A 23,558-nucleotide genomic window follows, 5' to 3' on the forward strand; every position below is an offset into this window, starting at 1 on the left:
AAGCCATTGAAATCCACAAGCATGTGGACAATTTCAACAGAAAGGAAGAAAACATGAAAATGAACAAGATCTGGCTACCAGTATTAAAAAATTCTAAAACTGCAACAGCAAAAGCAGCAGAGAGGAAACAGGCAGGGATATCTACCTTTCAAGAAGAGTTTGCTCCAGGCACAGTCAGCCCATTGTATGCTAATCAAGGTGGTCAGTTGAAATATTCACACCTAGCCCAACTGACAAAAGTCCTTTGTCTCACCCTGGTCATTCCACAGATATATAAACCCTTTTTCCCAGTTCCAACAGACCTCACTACCTCTGAGGATGCTTGCCATAGATGCAGGCGAAACGTCAGGAGAAAAATTGCCTCCAGAACATGGCCATATAGCCCGGAAAAACCTACAACAACCCAAGAGTCCTTTGTCTCACCCTGGTCACTCCACAGATATATAAACCCTTTTTCCTAGTTCCAACAGACCTCACAACCTCTGAGGATGCTTGCCATAGATGCAGGCGAAACGTCAGGAGAAAATGCCTCTAGACCATGGCCATATAGCCCGAAAAAACCTACAACACCCATTAATTTGAATGCCAGAAAGGCATCCAGACATCAATGCCGAGCCCCAGAATCGCCCGTTTCCTCAACAGAACAGTCTCCATTTGTTCTGAGGTGGGCTTCAAACAATCAGGCGGGGAGCTTAATGCATCAACATCTAATTTTGCAGCACACATTCCCTTCAGAACCATTAAAATGTCATTTTGTGCAGGGAAACCCAAAATAACTTGGATTCCGTCTGTGTTTTTCTCAGCATTTAGCTAGACTATAAGCTTATTTTACATTTTTATTTGAAAACTACAGTGTGTCTAAATTGCTGAGTACCCAAATAACATAAGCGGAGTAATGACATGTAATTGCCTTCAATTCCCTTGATGTGGCTTGGGTGCAACTATCCCATTACATTTTCATGAAATAAAAAGCACCCAATTATCTAAACTACTACCTATTTTGCATTCATTATCCACCCCATATCTATCAACGGGATCAACCTTTCTTCCCACATGTGCCACACTCATTCTCCTCCGTTCACGTCCCCGTCTGTTCCATTGTGTGGCTGACTGGGAGCCGGGTCGCTGATTGATACCGAGGCATGGCGCTTGGGTAAACACAGCCAACTTGCCTCACATTAGTTCAGGATTTTGAAACTGAGCGTGTTATTGCTTTTATGTGCGCTAAGTTATGCTGTAAATGACACGCTCAACACCAACGCTACAGCAGTAATGTAACAGTAAAGCTGGGATCCTGATCTGACCTGGTGGAACATGAAGTTCTGCTCCTTTCTCCCTCTCCTTCAGTGGACCTCCAGCTGGATCTCGCCTGGTCACCACTTGCCTTTCTCTAATCTCTATGGCAATGGGGTGCCCGAGTGGCAGTAAAGAAGGGGATACAGATGGATGGAGTTGCGGGATACCTCCATCTACAGGTCTCTTCAACCTGCGGTTCTCCAGGTGGTTGGTGTTGGGTTTCATCTCTGACTGCACAAGTCTCCAGCTCTCAATGAGAAGTTAGCCTAGATCAGTGGTTCTCAACCTTCCTAATGCCGTGACCCCTTAATACAGTCCCTCATGTTGTGGTGACCCCCAACTGGGATTGTGACGCAGCTGGCTGAGTGTCAGCTGCATTAAGATCACTCTGATAGCCAATACTCCAGAGGACAGGAGCAGGATTCAAAATGATCTTGACAGATTAGAGAGATGATTGGCCAAAACTAACAAAATGAAGTTCAACAGGGACAAATGCAAGATACTCCACTTTGGCAGGAAAAACAAAATGCAAAGATACAGAATGGGGGACGCCTGGCTCTTCCAACTCTAGGATTCTATGATTCTATGAACCTTTGATAGTTTACTAACCTGCCACTGCACAAGGACAGAGGATGTTGTGTGCGGGATCACAGACACAGAACTGGGTGGTTCACCTGGGACTGAAAGAGAAAAAAAGGTGATCATAGATACATTTAAAAAACAACCCCAATTGTTATTAAAGTTTATTCCGTCCTTCCTTCCTTGCTATCTTCCTTGTATGCATTGCTGCAGGCACCGCTGTGTTGTCCAATGTCAGAGAAGCGGAAGAGCATCTCTCCCTCCCAAACACACACACACACACACACACACACACACACACACTGCCCCGTTGCTTTCAGAGGTCTATCCGCCTAAGCCTGCTTTCAACGCCTATCCTACCTGTGCAGCAAAGGCACAGAATGCGTTGGGGACAAAGCCGAGGAAGCTTATCAAGTGCTCCCAGCTCTCCACGCTAAAACGCTCCAGTACCGGCACCCGTTTCCGCTTGGCAAAATAAATCCTCTGAGGTTGCTGAGGAGGTGAGAAGCTTTCCCCATTAATCACTTCTGTTGTCTGGAGGCCAGAGGGTGCGCCGGGTTCTTTCAAATTCAGCCCAAAGTGTGCAAGGGGATGGAGGGAAGTGGGACGACTTAAAATTCATGGGAATGAGTTCCAGAACATCCCCTGCGTTAGCTTGCCGCAACAAACAAACAAGCAAGGAAACAAAAAAGAGCAACGAGAGAAGCAGTGCACATTCAAGATAAGGCTGGGATTCAAAGAGCAAGGTTGAGCTCATCCAAGGGCTTATAGGCCATAATATTGATTTTCTTTCCTTTGGGGACCAGTTTTGTTTTGATTCTTGAGTGACAGATTCCTCACTTCAGCTGTCATGCAGTGTCACAAACTACCACAATTCTTCAATGGTAAACAACAGTAGTTGTAAGATGCACCTTAATTTCAGCACCACTACCACCAAATGAAATACATAAGATACACCTGCAATTCTAAGATGCAACACATCTTAGACGCGGAACAATGGCTTCAAACTACAAGAGAGGAGATTCCATCTGAACATGAGGAAGAACTTCCTGACTGTGAGAGCCGTTCAGCAGTGGAACTCTCTGCCCCGGAGTGTGGTAGAGGCTCCTTCTTTGGAAGCTTTTAAACATAGGCTGGATGGCCATCTGTCAGGGGTGATTTTAATGCAATATTCCTGCTTCTTGGCAGGGGGTTGGACTGGATGGCCCATGAGGTCTCTTCCAACTCTTTGATTCTATGATTCTATTTTAAGAGATGTTAATATAGAAAAAATTGCAATTTAGAATCAAAGAATGACTAGTTTCCAAACTCCATTTGGAGTCCGCTCCCTGGTACACTTGGGCTTGCGTGATGGCTAAATGGGGCTAGCTGCATATCTGTTTGGACTGCTGTCAAATTGACATACCCAACTAAGAAAGACAAATCCTATCACTGATAAACATGGGATTTCACATTTCAGCAAAGCAACAATGCCTGATTTGTAGAAATACCCCCCAGCTCTGCGACACAATATGGAATCAACACAAACTCTGAGCTTTTTGGTGGGTTCACAGGAGGTACTTGGTGTGTTTGGATAGCAACACAACACAAGGCAACTTACGCTAATGTTGTTTTTATGCATGGCACTAAAAGGGGACTGTTAAATTCTTGCGCGTCTTCTGGGTGACTTATGAATGCAAACTCTTTCAAAAAGTTGCGAAACGGTTGGATCAGCAAGTATACTCAAATGTTCTCTTTCTTGCTTTCCCCAAGCAAAGCAGGCTTCATCTTGGGGAATGGGATAGGGCAACAGAAATGACTTCTGGATATGAAGATATTCTAGAAATAATCTTGTGGGGCCTCATGTTATGTCCCATTCATCCAGGGACCTATGAATTTGTGGGTGGCCAGTGTAGTGTAATAGTTTGACATCAACGCCGAAATACAACACCGCCTGAGCTCTGCGAGCGCAGCTTTTTTTCCAATGAAGCAGAGAGTGTTTGAGGACCGGGACATCCGTAGGGATACTAAGGTGCTTGTTTATAGAAGCTATTGTCCTCCCAACCCTGCTATATGCCTGCGAAACGTGGACTGTCTACAGACGTCACATGCAACTCCTGGAACGATTCCATCAGCGCTGCCTCCGGAAAATCCTGTACATTTCTTGGGAAGACAGGCGGACAAAAGTCAGCGTGCTGGAAGAAGCCAAGACCCCCAGCATTGAAGCGATGGTCCTCCGCCACCAACTCCGCTGGACCGGCCACGTTGTCCGGATGCCCGACCACCGTCTCCCAAAGCAGTTGCTCTACTCCGAACTCAAGAATGTTGGTGGACAGGAAAAGGGATTTAAAGATGGGCTCAAAGCCAACCTTAAAAACTCTGAGAACTGGGAAGCCCTAACCCTTGACCGCTACAGCTGGAAGTCAGCTGTGACCAACAGTGCTGCAGAATTTGAAGAGGCACGAATGGAGGGCAAAAGGGAAAAGTGTGGCAAGAGGAAGGCGTGTCAAGCCAACCCCAACCGAGACCGCCTTCCACCTGGAAACCGATGCCCTCACTGCGGAAGAAGATGCAGAGCAAGAATAGGGATCCGCAGCCACATACGGACCCACAAGAACACTGGAAGACAATCCTCCTCGGAAAACGAGGGATCGCCTAAGTAAGTAATAGTTTGAGTAGACTACAATTCAAACCTTAGTCATAGACACCTACTGAGTAACCTTGGGCAAGCAACACCCTTCCAGCCTCAGAAAGAGGCAAAGGCAACCCCCCCCCCCCCCGTGAATGCATCTTGCTAAGAAAACCATGTGATAAGTTCGCGTAAAGACCACTGTAAACTGGAAATGATTTGAAGCCAAACAACAACACCATCAAAAAGCAAGAGTGGAATATGAACCTCATTTTGGCTCATGTTGAAAAGGCATGAGCATGATCTGGAGTGGCATTGCATTTCTTGAGTGGAATGAATTCATGTCTTGAGCCCTCTCTAGTGAAATCTTGCACTTGGCGAGACTGCCTCTTTCCATGCAATATTGGGAAGGGCTCTGGGCATGCATCCTCGTTTTGGATCCCATCCTCTTCCCTCACAAAACAAGGGATTCTGGAAGCCAGACCCGAATAGCTTTTCACGACTGGCGCACAGCATAATGTAGCTTTGCCGGGACTCAGAGCCTTCTCTTCTCCCATCCTCAGATTCTGCCCTGCCTCCCCTCTCTCCCTCATCCAACAATTTAGCACTTGTGCCGCACAGAAGTAGATTTGGCGAGAAAGCAATTGAATAAAGTTCTACAAACAGACACTCAATTCTGCATTCATTTTTAATGCCCCTTAGTAAATTATTCAATTTCAGGAAAGATAATGGTTAGTTAGCACAGAACCTGGAAGACAAATCAAACTGGGTTTAATTCAGTTTCTGGGCCTCTGACAGCAAGATTCATTAGCTGCATGCACCGTGGGAGAGCTGGACTACTAAAGAGGGGAAACTTTGTCAACAGTATCTATATAGTGAATTTTGGACGACTGGAATTCCTGAGCTCTAATGTTAATGAGAGACATTAGGAATGAATGAAATAGGGATATAAGGAATATTGAAACACATTTGGAACATGAGTTTCTTGAGTGAATGGAAAACTTGTTGAGGAAAATCCTAGTCATGAGAATTTTCATAGTTTGGGACTTATTCTCTGTGTGATTTGTTTTCTTTTGAGCATACACGAAGGGTATTTTTTAAGTAAGGTCCGTTTTGTTGTAGACACTAGTAGTTCGCGCACATACCGCAATGAGCGCATGCGTTGTGTACCGGCATGCCTCGGGAACAACTGTGCTCAATTTCCGCTCTGTAGCTCACCTGTACGGTTCTGTTCTGTGCTTTAAAAATGTTTAGGACTATCAACTCACCCGCCGCATGTGAGGTTCGCTCAGTGATACAGTTTTTGTCAGGAAGGAACCTGCCTGCTGCAGAAATTCATTGACAGATTTGTGACTTGTACGGTGATACTGTTATGAGTGAAAGCAAAGCACGTAAGTGGGTACAACAATTCAAAGATGGCCGTGACAACATCCATGATGAGGACCACTCTGGTCGCCCTTCTTTGGCAGCCAGACTACTAACGGGTGCTGGGTACAGGAAGCACACCACTCCACTGTTACACCAGCTCCACTGGCTGCCAATTAGCTTCTGAGCACAATTCAAAGTGCTGGTGTTAACCTATAAAGCCCTAAACGACTCCGGCCCTGTTTACCTCTCTGAACATATTCTCCCTTATGAACCATCAAGATTATTAAGATCGTCTGGAGAGGCCCTGCTCTCGGTCCCACCGGCTTCGCAAGTGCGTCTGGTGGGGATGAGGGACAGGGCCTTCTCGGTGGTGGCCCCTCGACTCTGGAACTCTCTCCCACAGGAGATCAGAACCACCCCTTCTATCCTGACATTCAGGAAGCAGGTGAAGACGTGGTTATGGAGACAGGCATTCGATGAGTGAGACAACACCCGGAGATTGGATGGAGGATGATGAACATCAAATTTAGTGGGACGACTGACCATTGTATTTATTGAATGCAATTGCTGTTTTGCTGTTTTAATGTTTTTAATGTTTTATTGCAATATGAAGTATGATGTTAACTGATTGTATGTGTTTTACGGTTGGAAACCGGTCTGAGTCCCTCAAGAGAGGTGAGAAGGTCGGCATATAAAATTTTTAAATAAATAAATAAATACATTTGATTAAAGATGATTTGGTGGCTTCAGTTGAAGTGAGGATTCGTGAAGAGGGTATTTTAAAATTGGTTCAGAGGTATGATAAGTGTTTGAACAAACGTGGCAACTATGTCGAAAAATAGAGTGAAGTATGTACTTTCTGAAAATAAATTTACTTTTTTGAAACAAATGTTCGTTGTGTACTTATGTTCAAACAGACCTTACTTAAAAAATACCCCTCGTATATTCTGTGCAAAACATGCTGGGTTTGACACCAAAAGGTTCTGAATTTTTTGCACTATAAGTTTCCAAATACAGCATTTTTGGCAGAGCAAATAGGATTTTCTGTACTGAAAATAACATTTCTGTGCAGAAGTACTATCTTTTGCACAGACAATGCCACCCCCTATACAGAAATTGTTAGCTGTGTGACAAAAACAAAGCACAATTTGTGATTTTTTCACAGAAGAGACCCTGAATTGTGAAAAGTCTTCAAAAATGTTCCGTTTTTGCAGCAGGAATAAATGTACTCATTAGTTCTTCGGTGAATGAAATTAGTTAAGAATGATATCCCTAGGATGAACTAGGTAAAGTATTCTCAGTGTCAAATGGCCATTCTCAGTTCCTGTCCGAGATCGGCAACCTGCATGCTATGGGTCTTACCATCCTGAAGCGTAGTGACTGCTTCTGTCTCGGCACCAAAATTGCTGTCTCCAATATCATTGGTTGCTTTCAGACGCAGCTTGTAGGAAGTGAATGGATTCAGCCTGCAAGTTGGAAAAATGTAGAAAACAGGAATAAATGCCTTCTCCCTTGCTCCTTTTCCAAGGTCTCTTGTTGTTGACCATTTAATAATAATAATAATAATCCTTTATTTGTACCCCGCTAGCATCTCCCGCAGGACTCGGTGTGGCTTACAAGAGGCCGAACCCAAAGTACATCATTAGCAAAAACACAACAACAACAATACAATGCAACAATAAATAACTCATAACAAAGCAGAACAATAACAAAAACACGCCACTGTTAAAAACCTGTGTCAGGGCCAAATGTAATGGTTAAAATTCTAAAAATGCTGGGCATGTCCAGGTGAGGTAGGATGGATATTTTGGGAATTGAAGGGTGTGCAGACAATTCTAGCTCTCTCATAAAATGCATTGGGAACATTGCTTGGGATTCCTGAATCTGGGAAGGCACACTGGAACATCCATGTTTTCAAGCTCCTTCTGAAGACTGCCAGTTTTGGGGAATGCCTGATGTCCTTGGGGAGGGAGTTCCAGAGTTGTGGGGCCACCACCGAGAAGGCCCTGCCCCTCGTTCCCACCAATCGTGCTTTTCACAAAGCAAAAGTCCTCAAAGAAACCCTAATTGCAGCCCAGAGTATCCAAGGTGTCTTGCTTCGAGTCCGAACCACATTTAACTCTTCAACACAAAGAGGATTCCGGTTCTCTCCCACAACTTCCATCACTCCACAAGCCCCTACCCTCTTCTCAAGAAAGATATTGCTCAAGACTGAATGGCTAATTAGGATACTAATGCAAAGGAATCTGTGCGGTCTTCTTCAGCAGCACAGTTAAACATTAATGAGACAAGGTTTCACAAGTAAACCAATAGTCTCACCCGCTCTGTTTGTGCCTGCCATGCACATCTCAAATCTGGGGTGAAACAAGAGAAACATATATTCCCTGTGAATAATAGCTTACTTTCCCTTCCATAATGAGATTTTTCCCAGAGACTTGAGCTCCAGCAATCAGACAAATTAAGTTTTCCTTCCAATGACCAATCCAAAAGCAAAGCACACTAAACACAAGGGATGTAGTTGAGATAATCAGATGCCGCTCAGAAACTGTTCACTACTTGGGGAATACTGATAAGCCTACTATTTTAAGTATGTTCCTACAAAACAGCATTTTGGGTACCAATTAAAGGGAAAATAATTAAGTTTATTATAGTGTTATTATCAACAAGTACACAATCTAGTCTTCTGTCCCAGGATCCAAAATATCTTGAGCCACTGTTGTTGGACTTCAAGTTATCTTTGATTTATGTTGACACTACAATGAAACCATGACAAGGAGGTTTTTTGGGCAGAATTTGCTCTTGTTTTCTATCAGAGGATAGAAGAAAGTGATAGGCCCAAAGGTACACAGTGGTTTCCATGTCGAAATGGGAATTCAAGCCATGGTCTCCTTGTGTATTACTCCAATACTCAAACCTCTGCACCACACTCGCTCTCTTTTGAGCAACTGCTAAGAGAAATTTTAAGATCATAGAATCATAGAATCAAAGAGTTGGAAGAGACCTCCTGGGCCATCCAGTCCAACCCCATTCTGCCAAGAAGCAGGAATATTGCATTCAAATCACCCCTGACAGGTGGTCATCCAGCCTCTCTTTAAAAGCTTCCAAAGAAGGAGCCTCCACCACACTCCGGGACAGAGAGTTCCACTGCTGAACGGCTCTCACAGTCAGGAAGTTCTTCCTCATGTTCAGATGGAATCTCCTCTCTTGTAGTTTGAAGCCATTGTTCCTTGTCCTAATCTTCATGGAAGCAGAAAACAAGCTTGCTCCCTCCTCCTCCCTGTGGCTTCCTCTCACATATTTATACATGGCTATCATATCTCCCCTCAGCCTTCTCTTCTTCAGGCTAAACATGCCCAGCTCCTTAAGCCGCTCCTCATAGGGCTTGTTCTCCAGACCCTTGATCATTTTAGTCGCCCTCCTCTGGACACATTCCATCTTGTAAATATCTCTCTTGAATTGTGGTGCCCAGAATTTTCACAAATTTTCACAAATTTCTCTTCTGCAGGCTAAACAGACCCAGCTCTTTAAGATGCTCCTCAGAGGGATTCATGGTCTCCAGACCTTTTATCATTTTATTCACCTTCTCTGGACATGTTCCAGCTTAGAGTCAATATCCCTCTTGAATTGTGAGGCCCATCATTGGACACAGCATTCCAGGTGAGGTCTGGCCCAAACAGAATAGAGAGGCAACATGACTTCGCTCTATCTAGACACTATATTCCTTTTGATACAGCCCAAAATCCCATTGGTTTTTGAAGCTACTGCATCACATTGTTGGCTCATGTTCAACTTGTTGTCCAATAAGATTCACAAGATCTTTTTCACGTGTAACTCTGTTGTCGAGCCAGGTGTCACCCATCCCGTATCTTTGCATTTCACTTTTTCTGTATCCTACATTTCTCCTTGTTGAAATTCATTGTTAGTTTTGGCCCAGCTCTGTAATTTGAATTCTGATGCTGTCTTCTGGAGTATTAGCTAATTTGGTGCAATCTGTAAACTTGATAAGCACACCCTCTAAACCTTCAACCAAGTCACTAAGATAGATGTTGAAGGACACCGGGCCTAGGACAGAACACTGCAGCACCCAACTAAACACTTTAAAGTCTGCCTGATCAGGTTTGCGAGTCTCTCAGTAAGACATGTTTTCCAACTTCGGTGAGGTGCAACCCATTCCGTGTCAGAAGCCCATCTTCCTGGTAAAGCAGACCATAGTCCAGGAGGCTTAAATGCTCTTGACAACACCATTTGTGGAGACAGTTGTTTACCTCCATTATTTTCTTTCCTTTCCTGGACCACGTCGTGCAACTGGGAGGAGAGATGAAAAGGCAACCTGTACATTGCGATTCTTTAGTGTTCTCCCCGGAGCTTCAAAATCCCTTCTGACCTTTTGTAGACTATGCCTTGCAGGATCATTGGTTCCCAAATGAATCAACAGGACTGAATTCTGTAGCTTTGGACTGGCCTCATCCTCAGAGACATCCCCCATGCATTCATCAAGGACAATCCATTCAGCTGTGTCAGAGAACCCTTCATCCTCCCCAGAGCACTCTTGTTCTGCATCATTTATGATTGGGGAAAGAGAATCTATTTGATTCTGTATCTCCAGATTTTGTGTTTGTGAACTGGTTGCCTCCTCCTCAGATACATCCAGCATGCATTCATCAAGGGCAGTCTACTCGGTTTGTATCCAAGAATCTCTCATCCTCCCCAAAAGGTTCTAATTCTTAATAATCTGTGTCAGGGCAGAGAACTTTGAATTGATTCTGTAACTCCAGATTCACGGAATGATGACAGTCCTCCTCCTTCTCTTCCTCCTCCTCCTCTCCCTCCTCCTCTTTGTGCCGTCGCGCCTGGGGCTATAACTCTTTATTATTATTATTATTATTATTATTATTATTATTATTATTATTATTTTATTTCGGTTGCTTCTACCCCGCCCTTCTCACCCCGGGGGGGGGGGGGGGGGGGACTCAGGACGGCTTACAAAAGCGAGGCACAATTCTATGCCCACATCACATAACAGCAAAAGACAATAACATCATTTAACAAAACAGCAATTCTATCAATAACAACAATTACCATAAAAACAATAATTATTATAGGCAAAAACAACCATAAAACCAATAAAAGCAATAAAAACCCATACAAACCTGCTTGACGGTCAGCATTTCACAATCTCATAGTTTAAATTCCAATTCCACAATTGTCAGTCCTTTCAGTCCTATCCATCTGGTTTCCATATCTAATTGTCAGGTTGCCCAAAGGCCTGGTCCCACAACCACGTCTTTACCTTCCTCCTGAAGGTGAGGAGGGATGTTGATGCCCTGATTTCCCCTGGGAGTGAGTTCCACAAGTGAGGGGCCACCACCAAGAAGGCCCTGCTCCTCGTCCCCACCAGCCTCACTTGTGCTAGCGGTGGGGTCGAGAGCAGGGCCTCCCCAGATGATCTCAAATTCTGGGGTGGGAAGTAGAGGGAAATAGGTTCGGACAGATACACTGGACCGGAACCGTAAAGGGTTTTGTAGGTAAAAACCAGCACCTTGAATTGTGCTCGGAATTGAACCGGCAGCCAGTGGAGCTGACACAGCAGGGGGGTGGTGTGTTCCCTGTATGTCGCCCCGGTAAGCAATCTGGCTGCCACTCCCTGGACCAGTTGAAGTTTCTGAACAGTCTTCAAGGGCAACCCCATGTAGAGTGCGTTGCAGTAGTCTATACGGGATGTAACAAGAGCGTGGACCACTGTGGCCAGATCAGACTTCCCAAGGTGCGGGCGCAACTGGTGCACAAGTTTTAATTGCTCAAAAGCTCTCCCGGCCACCGCTGAGTGACTCTTAGTGAAAGAAGCATGGGCGTGACATCTTTCCCCCAGGGGATTGCTTCTTGCACTCCTTTAGAAAAACTGGAACTCCCAAGGACCAAAACCACTTTAGATAACTCAAAATAGGTTTAATTGTTCACAAAGAGTTATCCCTTTAAGGCAATAAGCTGGAAGTTTCAAAGGGTAAAGGAAAATATGCATTACAGTCTCTGGTCGTCTTGGGTCCAAGGAGTTTTGCATCTGAGAAGCTTTTCCAGGTCCCTCTTTCTCAATGGCTGTGAATATCGGAATAATCACAACCCCAATTCCAATGGCCTATATTTTGAAGGCACAAAGCCTTCCTCTGGTGCCAAAGAACTGGTTTGCAGGCACTTGAGACTTCTCAATGTCGTCCAGGTTGATCTGAACATGAAGCATAAGTCTCAAGGGTAAGAACCTCAGAATTGGTGCTGAGATGTAACTTAATCAAGGGCTTCAGAGCCAAGTCTCTCCCTCACGTCCATCTGATAGAAAGTTTGATGGTGGAATGGAAAAGGAAACACTGTCCTGCTCTCTAGGAAGAGGTGGGGTCAAACAATTGAGCAGGAGGAGCAATTCAACTGGTGCAAACAACATTGATTGACAGCTATAAATAACCAATCAATCCAACTATACATTTACAGGGTAAAAAGGCAAAATCAGGCATGATACAACAGTTCAAATCCTGCAACTTACAGTTCTACATATAGGTGGCGCCACTTGTGCCGTCACACTCTTCCTCTTCCTCTTCCTCCTCCTCTCCCTCCTCCTCCTCCTCTTCCTCCTCCTCTTCCACCTTCTCTTCCACCTTCTCTTCCTCCTCCTCCTCCTCCTCCTCCTCTTCCTCCCCCTCCTCTTCCACCTTCTCTTCCTCTGTGTTACATTCCTCCAAGCATCACCCTCTTCCAAAGTCACTGATAGGGTTCCAGTCTTCCTAAGTGAAGACTGTCTCAGCAATCCCTATTGAGTGGACAAATATCACCTGCCTTCCCATTTGCGTATGAGATAAGCAAACACTTATCAAAGGGTAACTAGCAGCAGAGGGAGGGCCAGCATGGTCTTTGCAGCCATGGCTTTCTCGGTTAATCTATTAGACACTGCTGCAGGGATGCTATTTCCCACTGCTGTTGCATTTCCAACTGATTCTGTTACTCAGCTTATTTAACACAGATAACGACAGGGGATTCCCGGCAAGTTTTCTGTGTACTCAGTGACTTTAAGATATGCAAAGGCTGGCTTCCAGCCGAGGTGACTTTAGCAGCGCTTCCAGCATTGCTAATGGGAAGTTCCCTCTTGAGTCACTAACAAGGTCTGCAGGAGTTCACAGTCGCACACAATAAGCTTAGCTAATTAATCGGTGAAAGCCAGTAGAGTCCTTTGTCTAATAGGGCCACCTAGCAGGACTGATCTACCTGCTAGGGCTGGCAGATTAAACACAGAGGGATACAACGCTGTCTGATGGACAGCATGAGAAATGACTCCGAGGCATCCCCACCAGGCAAGTGCTGCTTGGAAAGGGGTGGTAGGTGCATTCCCTGGTTTTTGGCATTGAGCAGTAATGACCGCATTTGTTCCAGGGAATGAGGCTTGACTCCTCAGACGTGCATATTTTGGAGATGGGATAGGAATTGGAGAGCTGTAGCTGAACTGCATCTCCACGTCACCTGAGCCTGCATAGTTGGGAGTTGTAGTTCAACTACTACATAATTTCTGCCTGTTTTAAAGCCACTCTTAGCATGGAAACTGCAGCAGCTCTCAGGTTCAAACACAACATTCCTTGGAAATTGGAAGGATTGCACATTTGAGGAAGCTGCAGAGAGTTGGGCCTCTGCCACAGGTAAATGGGGTTTGGAGTCCATTTTGGACCTAGAAAAAAGTCAATCTATATGAGAACCTTGCATTTTTGCGCTAACTTGGCAGTTTGAGGATAGGAAAAGATGTGTAGGCTAGAACAGACTGAGGCAGTGAATTTTGCTTTGTTACTAAGCTGCTTGCATGATTCTTGAAGCTAAAAGGAAGTGGGTTAGGTCATGTTTGCACAGCTGATTTTCTTTGTTTGCTTCCCAGCCCATATAGTCCTCCATGGGGAACTAAACTGCCAAAAGGGAATGAACTGGGTAGATTTGTTTAAGGGTCCAATTCTACCACTGACTATGAGAAGATGCTGGATCATGCTGACTTATGGGTCACCATAAATCAACAGGACACTTGAAGACAGATACACATACACACTGTGATCACATACAGTTAGCAATTTCTATGAATTTGAAATGTATTTCAGGATTAGGAACAACAAACTAAAACAAGGGCAGATTTAACTAAAACTGGGTTGTTGTTGGTTTTTTTGGGCAGTAACAGCAACATAAGCATGAAATTACACAACAACACATCAATATTTTTTTAAAAAAATTCTGCCTGCTCTTCATGTCTATTTGTTAGGGCATGGAAAAAAAAAGGGTCAGGACAATTAAAAAGGCTGGTCAAGACTGATACAAGATGGGACTGGCATTTGGGTACAGTACTATAATAGGTAAACGACAAAAGTGGGGATGGGCGATTTCCAGGGGCCTGTTAGGAGAATGACCAGGGTAATATATAGGGGGCAAGGTCGTGCCCGGACGGTGTCTGGGCTGAGCTAGCACTGGTCACTCTCGAAGATTTGTTGAAACCACCAAGTCTTCAGACTCTTACAAAAAGAGAGGAGGGATGGGGCCTGCCTTATTTCCCTAGGAAGGGCATTCCAGAGCAGGGGGCCACCACCGAGAAAGCCCTCTCTCTCGTCCCCACCAACCATGCTTTTGATGGAGGTGGGAGCGAGAGGAGGGTCTCCCTGGAGGATCTTAGTTCACGCCTGTTCATAGATGGAGATGCAATTGTGAAGATAGGTGGAGCCCGAACCGTTTAGGGCAGGGGTCCTCAAACTACGGCCCGCGGGCCACTTCCGGCCCGCCGAGGGCACTTATGCAGCCTGTGGAGGAGTAGCGCCCTGCCCACACAGTGCCCCTCCCTTGGCTGGCTCACGCTATCCGTCAGGCCCAATGGGCAGCGTGAGCCAGCCAAGGGAGGGGCACTGTGTGGGGAGGGTGCTACTCCTCTGTGGGCCGGATAAGTGCCCTCGGCGGGCCGGAAGTGGCCCGCAGGCCGTAGTTTGAGGACCCCTGCCCTAAACGGTTAGGACCCCACCTATCTTCACATTATACGTCAGGCCCACCTATCTTCATGCTATCCGTCAGGCCCAATGGGCATCATGAGCCAGCCAAAGGCGGCTGCCCCGCGTGGCCTATTCCCGCGTAAAGCACCTCGCGAGGTGCTTTATGCGAGAGTAGGCCGCGCGGTGCTGCTCCTCCCTTGGCAGGCAGCCAAGGGAGGCTGCCCCAACGCTCCATGCAGTCATGCCGGCCACATGACCTTGGAGGTGTCTACGGACAACGCCGGCTCTTCAACTTAGAAATGCAGATGAGCACCACAGCCCAGAGTCAGACACAACTGGACTTCATGTCAGAGAAAAACCTTTAACCAGGAAAAGATCCAGGGTGGGAGAAAGAACTCTTGTCTGTCGGAGGTAGGTATGAATGTTTCAATTGGCCACCTTGATTACCATTTCATAGCCTGACAGTTTTTAGGGAGAATCCTTTGTTGAGAGGTGATTAGCTGGCCCTGATTGTTTCTTGTCTGGAGTTCCCTTGTGTTTGAGTGTTGTTCTTTATTTACAGTTATAATTTTAGAGTTTTTTTAAATACTGGTAGCCAGATTGTGTTCAGACTAGAAATAGGAAGATTTCCCATTCTCTGCTCCTGGAATTACTGCCTAAAGAGGGCTAGAAAGAACCCCCTCCCTCTAAGGGCCCTTCCACACAGCAAAATAAGGTATGTGCAATGTGCATAGGAATTTTTTATTGATTTTTTTAAAAAAAAAACTATAGTCCAGCCCTCCAACAGTCTGAGGGACAATGAACTGGCCCCCGGTTTAAAAAGTTTGAGGACCCCTGGTTTAGGGCTTTATAGGTCATTACCTGCACCTTGAATATGGCTCGGCAACTTATCGGCAGCCAATGAAGCTGTTTTAATCGGGGCGTTGTATGCTCCCTATAGTTTGCTCCACTCAGAGCCACTCAGCATACAAATGGTGCCAAAGATAGGATGGGAAGGAAACAGATGTGGGTATAACTTGGGAGGAAAACACTTGAAAAGAATAAGCGATTAGTGTTGGAAGACAAAGGAAAGAGAATTTCAGGGAGAGAAAAATGAAAATGAAATTGCCAGCAAAGAGACGGAATTTGTCTTTCCTTATTCCTTCCAGCTCGTTTTGCTTGTGGAAATTATCGCAAGCGGAAGATAGGCAGGCACTCCATCTGCAAATTGTAAAGATGGCATCAAACTATTTGATCATTACGCTGACTGCCAAAAGTCGGCATTGTATTATGCCGTCTCCTTTGCCGACGCTTCCAAGGCCTCCCCTCCCGCAAATCCAGGAGATCTGAGCGGCGGACAAGGACGAACAGCAACTGGCAAGTCCTTATAGGTAGAGGAAGGCTGAAGCAGAAGAATTTTAATTCCAGCCGAATCTAATGAAGGCTGGATAATGCTGTTTAAACAGGGGCGATGTTATCTCTCCGTTCCTCAGTATGGCAATACAGATAAAATTGCCCTCATTTCATCTGAAAACAAGATAAGGGACTCAACAGAGACAGAATCTCAATGCGTGGATGGGAATGCATTTCAACAAGCGCTGCAAAAGAAGGGACTTCACAAGGATTTTGAATCTCCCTGCCTTGCCAGAGAGCTTGGCAATGCAAAAAAGGGAAAGCTCGCCAATTAACTTAGGTGGAAACAATAGGAGAACAATTTTGTCTGGGGTTATAATCCTGCCCTCCCTCTTCTGACTAAAGGAAGCTCCCAGAGAGACTAGCAGGCATCAAGTGCCATGCAAACTGGAGTAAAATACGGCCTTCCTCAAAATCCTTGCCTTCCCATGGATCAGGCATGGGCAAACTTGGCCCCTCCAGGTGTTTTGGACTCCAACTCCCACCATTCCTAACAGTCTCAGGCCCTGTCGAAGGCTTTCATGGCCAGAATCACTGGGTTGTTGTAGGTTTTCTGGGCTATATGGCCATGTTCTAGAGGCATTTTCTCCTGACGTTTCGCCTGCATCTATGGCAGGCATCCTCAGGGGTAGTGAGGTCTGTTGGAAGTAGGAAAATAGGTTTATATATCTGTGGAAAGACCAGGGTGGGACAAAGGACTTTTGTCTGCTGGAGCTAGGTGTGAATGTTTCAACTGACCACCTTGATTAGCATTTAATGGCTTGGAAGTGCCTGGGGGAATCCTTCTTTGAGAGGTGATTTGATGTGCCTGATTGTTTACTCTCTGTTGTTATACACAGATATATAAACCCCTTTTCTTAGTTCCAACAGACCTCACTACCTCTGAAGATGCTTGCCATAGATGCAGGCAAAACGTCAGGAGAAAATGCCTCTAGAACATGGCCATATAGCCCGGAAAACCTACAACAACCCAGTCTCAGGCCCTTTCCTTTTCACCCTCAGCCACTGAAGCAGACAGATGTATGACAGGCATGGGCAAACTTTTTAACTTGGGGGCTGCATGGTGGGCCAAAGTAGGGTGGGTGGGCTGGACGGAGGGGGTTCTCCCCAAGTCCCCTCCATGCCCTTTCCTCCCCTTTCTCTTCTCTTTCGGAGGCCGAAAGTCAAGGAAAGGGTTGGCCTTGGTCTGCATGAGATGGTGGACGAGAGACCATAAATGTCTCCATGAGACCCCATATTGCCTACTCCTGATATAGAATCCTAGAGCTGGAAGAATCCTAGAGCCGTTCAGCAGTGGAACTCTCTGCCCCGGAGTGTGGTGGAGGCTCCTTCTTTGGAAGCTTTTAAGCAGAGGCTGGATGGCCATTTGTCAGGGGTGATTTGAATGCAATATTCCTGCTTCTTGGCAGGGGGTTGGACTGGATGGCCCATGAGGTCTCTTCCAACTCTTTGATTCTATGATTCTATGATTAAGAGACCCGCAAGGGCCATCCAGTCCAACCCCCTGCTCTGCAAGAAGGCACAATCAAAGAACTCCCAACAGATAGCCTCTGTGGAAAGGCCTCCAGAGAAGGAGACCACCACACTCCCAACAGACAGCCTTTGTGGAAAAGCCTCCAGAGAAGGAGACCACCACACTCCAAGGCAGCCTAGGCTCTCTCCAACAGCTCTTACTCTTGGGAAGTTCTTCCTAATCTTTTCAGTCAAATTTCTTTCTCTGCCATTTGAACCCATTGCTCCCTTCTTGTGTCCTGGTCTCTAGAGCAACAGAAAACCAGTTTTCCCCTCCTTCTCCTCCTCTTCAATGGGACACCCTTTGAAATATGGAAATATGGTTCTCATGTTCCCTCCCTAGTGTCTCTTCTCTCAGCTAAGCATTTCCCGGGAGGAAAGGAGGAAGGAAAAAGAGAAGGAAGGAAGGAAAAGGGTGGAAGGGAAGAGGGAGGGAGGGATGAGAGAAAGACAAAATGGAAGGAGGGAAAGAGAGACGGAATGAGGGAGGAGAGAGGGAAGGAAGGAAAGACAAAAAGGAAGGAAGGAAGAAGAAAGAGAGGGAAGGAAGGAGGAAAGGGGGAAGGAAGGATGAAAGGGTGGAAGGGAGGGAGAAAGAAGGAGGTAAGGATGGAAGTGAAGGCTGGAAGGAGGAAGGAAAGAGACAAAAGGCTGAAAGAGGAAGAGAAGGATGGAAGGAAAGAAGGTGGAAAACAATAGAAGAAGGGATGGGAGAAGGAAGGAAGGATGAAAGGGAAGGAGAGGAAGGAAGGAAGGGAGGGAGGGAGGGAGGGAGGGAGGGAAGGGAGGGGAGGGGAGGAAGGAAAGAAAAAGAAAGGGAGAGAGGGAAGGAGGGAGGAAACAAGGCAGGAAAGATGAAAGAGTGGAAGGGAAGGGAAGACAAAAGGAAGGAAGGAAGGAAGGAAGGAAGGAAGGAGAAAGAGAGAGGGAAGGAAGGAAGGAGGAAAGAGAGAAGGTAGGACAAAAGGGTGGGAGGGAAGGAAGGGAGGGAGAAAAAGGGAGGTAAGAATGGAAGGGAAGGCTGGAAGGAGGCAGGAAAGAGATGGAAGGATGAAAGAGGAAGAGAAGGATGAAAGGAAGGAAGGATCGAAGAGAATAGAAGTAGGGATGGGAGAAGGAAGGAAAGATGAAAGGGAAGGGGAAGGGAGGGGAGGAAGGAAGGAATGAAGGAAGGAAGGAAGGATAAAGGGAGAGAGGGAAGGAGGAAAGAAAGAATGAAGGAAAGATGAAAGAGTGGAAGGGAAGGAAGGAGGGAAGGAGAAAGAGGGAGGGGGGAAGAAGGAAAGAGATAAGGAGGGAAGGGTGGTGAGAGAGAGGAGGGTCTGAGGAATGAGCCCAAGGGACCTCATCCAGTTCCCGGGCCTGGGTTTGCTCATACCTCATGTGTGAGAATGGTGTTGTACTTTCCTCACGCTTCCTTGCCTTTTTGTGGGACCAAATACTACATTCCACATGGAAGGTAAATTAAAACCCTGCTTCGACATGCCACCTTGTTCAGACGTCCCTCTGTCCTTCATCAAGATCCTTTCACAAACCTTCACTGAGAAAGAAGGTTTAATTAAGCCAAGGTCACGTGCAAGGTTAATTACACGCTTCCTCCATGCAGCATTTTATTGCTTTTTCTCCAGCACAGCAGCAACATTACTGACAAATAGATCCTTAACTACACCCCTAATTATCCAGTGCTTGTTCTCCGTGGTTGAGGCACAGTTTAATTATTGATTTAGTCCCATTTTTTCATCACTTAAAGAGGAACAATATTTTTTTAATGATTAGTACATTTTATCTTCATAACATCTCCGTGAAATTTGTCAAGCTATAATATGTCTGAAGATGACTCTTTAAATCAGTCCAACCTTTGGTCCTCCAGATGTTTTGGACCTCAGCTCCCAGAATTCCTGAGCACGGGACAAGCTGGCCAGGGCTTCTGGGGGTTGAAGTCCCCAAACACCTGGAAAAACTAGAGCTAGGCCTAGGGCACTGGGGCTACTTCCCTGACCAGAACCAACTTGCTACCTACCTTTAGCACAATTCCTAACATTCATATCTTGAATCTGACTCCTTCAATGTGGGATTCGTTCCATACACAAATCTCTGTTAGAGTTCCCTTAGTAAGATCAATTCAGCGGTGGTTTGTCATTGCCTTCTTTTGAAGGGGAGCGAGTGTGATTTTTGCAAGATTGCCCAATTGCTAAATGGGAATTTTAGTCCTGGTGTTTGGATTGCTAGTCTAATGCTTAATCCACTGCACCATGGTAGCTCTCTATTTATTTGTTTCACTTATATTTGGCTTTTCTCACCTCTGGTGGGACTCAAAGCAGTTCCCAACACAATCAATACCAAAATTCAATGCTTTACATGTATAAAACATCTCATATCAAAACAACAACAATGACAATAGATTAAAACCATTAAAATTATAAAACTATAAAACCACAATCACACACAATGCATAAACATTTGGGCCTTGCAACAATCCTGAGGTTATCTTTAACTACTTCTAGAATCTTATACACTGAATCCATCTTGAGCCCTATCCCAAGAGTAAATAATATTAATCGATAACTGAATAGAATGTTTAGATTATTCTGGATTAATAGCAAAAACTCAGAATTAGATTTTTAATATTGCTATTTTTCTGTTGTGCGCTGGGCCTGTAACAGCTGTACTTTTCTATAGGACATATACTTTAAGCCCAGCGGGAAGCCAGGGGCGCCTCAAAGAGAGGTTCTCAGGGATTTTTCTGAAGTGATGGTCTTTAGAGTCTTTAATGATACAACAAAGTCTTTATTATGGAACAAACAACAAATCTTCAATGGTTCAAACAACACTTCAAGGCTTTCTTAGTCTAGTCCTCAATGGACTGGTACCTGACTTTGATTAACTGTACTTTCTCTGTAGGAAAAACCCCTTTTAACCTCTCCCAGGCTGCTTTCTATCTATGCCTCATCGGTGTGGGTCCTACTACCGATTCCAAATGCGTCTGTGTATTGAGTAGACCTACCAGCCAAGGCTTGTAGATATTTCAGATGGAGTTCAGTGGGTCTGTAGTGCTGTCCTCCCTCTGAGAATTCTTTGAAAACTTCCAGGCTGTTTTCCCTCTGATTGCTGTGAGGCAGAGAGGCTGAGAGCTCTCAGCCAGAGCCTTGGGACCTTTTCCCTGGAATTTCTGTTTCCCTGGATGCTCCCTTTTCCCTGGATGCTCTGTTTCCCTAGATGCTATTGAGAAAAGAAGCTTTTCTATGGGACGAGCTGATCTACATCCTATAGCTTAGCTTCCTTATGAGAGACTGCCCAAAAAATGGCTCCTTTCCCTCCCAGAGCCCTGAACAAGGGGCGGAAACAAAGCTTAATTATGATGGACAGGAGCCCTGCCCTATAACTGTGAACAGATAACAGAAAGAAAATAAAGTTGGAGCTCCTGGTACAGCCGTACCAGTACAGCCATTGCCTACTACTGAAAAAGTACCATGAAAGGATCAAGATTACGCTTTGAGTCTTGAGTTGAGTACATAGGTCTTCGGCAAACTATAAAACCTTGCTTTCTTCTTTCGTACAGTGGAAGAAGAGTCTCATTGGTGCTTTGAGTCTAGAACGGTGGTTCCTAACTTGTGGTCCGTGGACCACCAGTGGTCCACAAGAACAATAATATGGTCTGTGGTCTCACCATTACTATACTGTTGCCTTGAAACCATGTGGCAACAAGAGCGACAGGTCTCATGAAACCCTCTTATAGTGCCGAGGCAATGGGATGTTGGGAGGGGAGGGGCTGACTACCCATGAAAGATTACTACTACCACATCACCTCTAGATGATTAAATATGATTTTCTGTGGGTGAGCAGACAGCAACTACTGGGTGGAATATGTTCTGGATCAGAAACTAGAGCTGATGTGGTCTATCCAATGCAATGTTCTGAATCAGCACCACAAAGAACCAAACAGAATCTAAAGTTGACCAAAAACTGATTTGTATCCCTTTTGGTACTCATGTTGGAGCGTGGTCCCTGGTCAAAGTGATCCATGGTCAAAAAAAGGCTGCGAACCACTGACCTAGAAGACGCTATTAGGGTCAAGGCATGTTATGCTTTCTCCCTCTGTATGGGTACCTGTCAATTGTGCAGGAGGTGGCTTCATGGCTGATAGATGATGAATACGTCTTCCAGTCCCCATCTGGCAGCTCTTTCGTTTGCACCGTGAAGTAGCGTATCGGTGAAGATCCGTCGCTTCCAGGAACCCAGTGGAGCTGCAAACTTCGAGATGTCACTTCAGACTGGGGGACCTTCAGTTCCCTTGGAGGAGCTGGCCGCTCTGAAAATTAAAGGCAAACCCTTGATTATTCCCTACAAAATATTCAAGTTGGTCCAATCGTAAGACCTCCAAAGCTCAGCCCTACTACTCTTGCATATTGAAGCAAAACTCCACCCAGAACAAACTTGCTTTCCTAGAAAGCATTATGGAGCTTTCTATTCATGAAAAAAACAGGCTTTGCATCTGATATGTTTTAAATGTTGCTACTCAGGGTTTCTGTGCTGTCGCACGCTGGGCCTGTGCATAAGACTGTAGACAGGACATAAATTCTGTGTGCCCAACAGGACGCCGGGGCTGCCTCAGATTAAAGGCCTTTGAATTTCTTTAAAACAGAGTCTTTAGATTGCTTAAAGGTTCAACAAAGTTCTTTATTCATGAAACAAACAGGTACTTTAAGGCTTTCTTAACAGTCTATTGGCTCTCTCTCAATCTTGTCCACTGGGAACAGGCACCGTCTTCATAAACTGTAATTTAACTAATGGGGAAATCCTTAACTTCTAATCTGGGCAGTCTGTCTTTGCCTCTGTTGGCGTGGAGCCCCTGCACCCGGTACCAACTGCTTCTGGCTTCCGCGAGTGACCCTTACCAAGCAGAGCTTTGTAGACTTCCAGGGGAAAAGGAGTTCAGGTTTCGGTGATGGCTGGCTGAAGTCCCTCAGCAAAGAAGCTGTAGGGCTGTATAACCCCGGCCAAGCCGTAGAAGATGAAGCTTTCTACAAGAGCTCTTGGTTTTATGTCCTGTGTGAAAGGCTTCTCTGTGTGGACTGACCCAAATTGGCTCCTATTCCCTCCAAACCCCCAAAAAGGGGGCGGGACCAGGGAACCTAACGATAATTGACAGGTGGCTTGCTCTATGATTGCAGCCAAAAGAAGCCACCTATCTGTAGAGTCCCTGAAACTTAGGACTACAACAAACATTCAGTGCAAAGCAAACAAAATTGGAGCTCCTGGTGCAGTTGTACCTGCACAGTTTCCATCCAGAAGAGAATCGATACTGGCTGGGGCTAGCAAGCAAACAGATGAAATAAACTTTGTCTAAGAAGGCCCTGAATTCTGATTTGAATTGACATGTATGAGATTGCAGTTGCCTTGTTTTATGCTGGCTCTCTTGGTTATCCTCTTAGGAGCTTGTCCTATGCACTGTTCCCAGCTGTCATCTGATACCCTTGTTTTGTACAGTCCATTGGGTATTCCCTACATATAGACACATGGCTTCAATTTTTTCCCCCTAGTTTTCAGGGCTGGAGAAAAGAAACAAGGAGGATCCCAGGGCGAAGAGATGAAGCAAGGGAGAAAGACAGAGCAGAATTCCTTGCTAACGTTCTGCAAACTGAATGCTTAGGAAATCTATATAAATAAAAATGTAATGGTCGTTTGTGGGATTGACAGAACTCAAAAACCACTGGACGGATTGACGCCAAATTTGGAAAGCATACACCTAACAACCCCAATGTATGTCCTTCACTCAAAAAAATTGATTTTGTCATTTGGGAGTTGTAGTTCTTGGG

The 23,558-nt window shown here is 45.4% G+C and overlaps 1 protein-coding gene across 5 annotated transcripts in view; it reads right to left on the reverse strand.

Annotated features, from left to right (window-relative positions):
• The window catches only part of LOC132772495 (protein sidekick-1-like), a 1,018,253-nt gene that overhangs the window by 158,897 nt on the left and 835,798 nt on the right, over window positions 1-23,558 (reverse strand). For all 5 annotated transcript variants that reach the window (XM_067461407.1, XM_067461410.1, XM_067461408.1 and 2 more), the window contains exons 30-32: window positions 21,850-22,051; window positions 7,214-7,317; window positions 1,906-1,976 (exon numbers count right to left, since the gene is read on the reverse strand). In XM_067461407.1, coding sequence (XP_067317508.1) covers window positions 1,906-1,976; window positions 7,214-7,317; window positions 21,850-22,051 — 377 coding nt within the window. The remainder of the gene's footprint in view (window positions 1-1,905; window positions 1,977-7,213; window positions 7,318-21,849; window positions 22,052-23,558) is intronic.

The sequence above is a fragment of the Anolis sagrei genome, chromosome Y, assembly GCF_037176765.1.
Source record: "Anolis sagrei isolate rAnoSag1 chromosome Y, rAnoSag1.mat, whole genome shotgun sequence".
NCBI lineage: Eukaryota > Metazoa > Chordata > Lepidosauria > Squamata > Dactyloidae > Anolis > Anolis sagrei.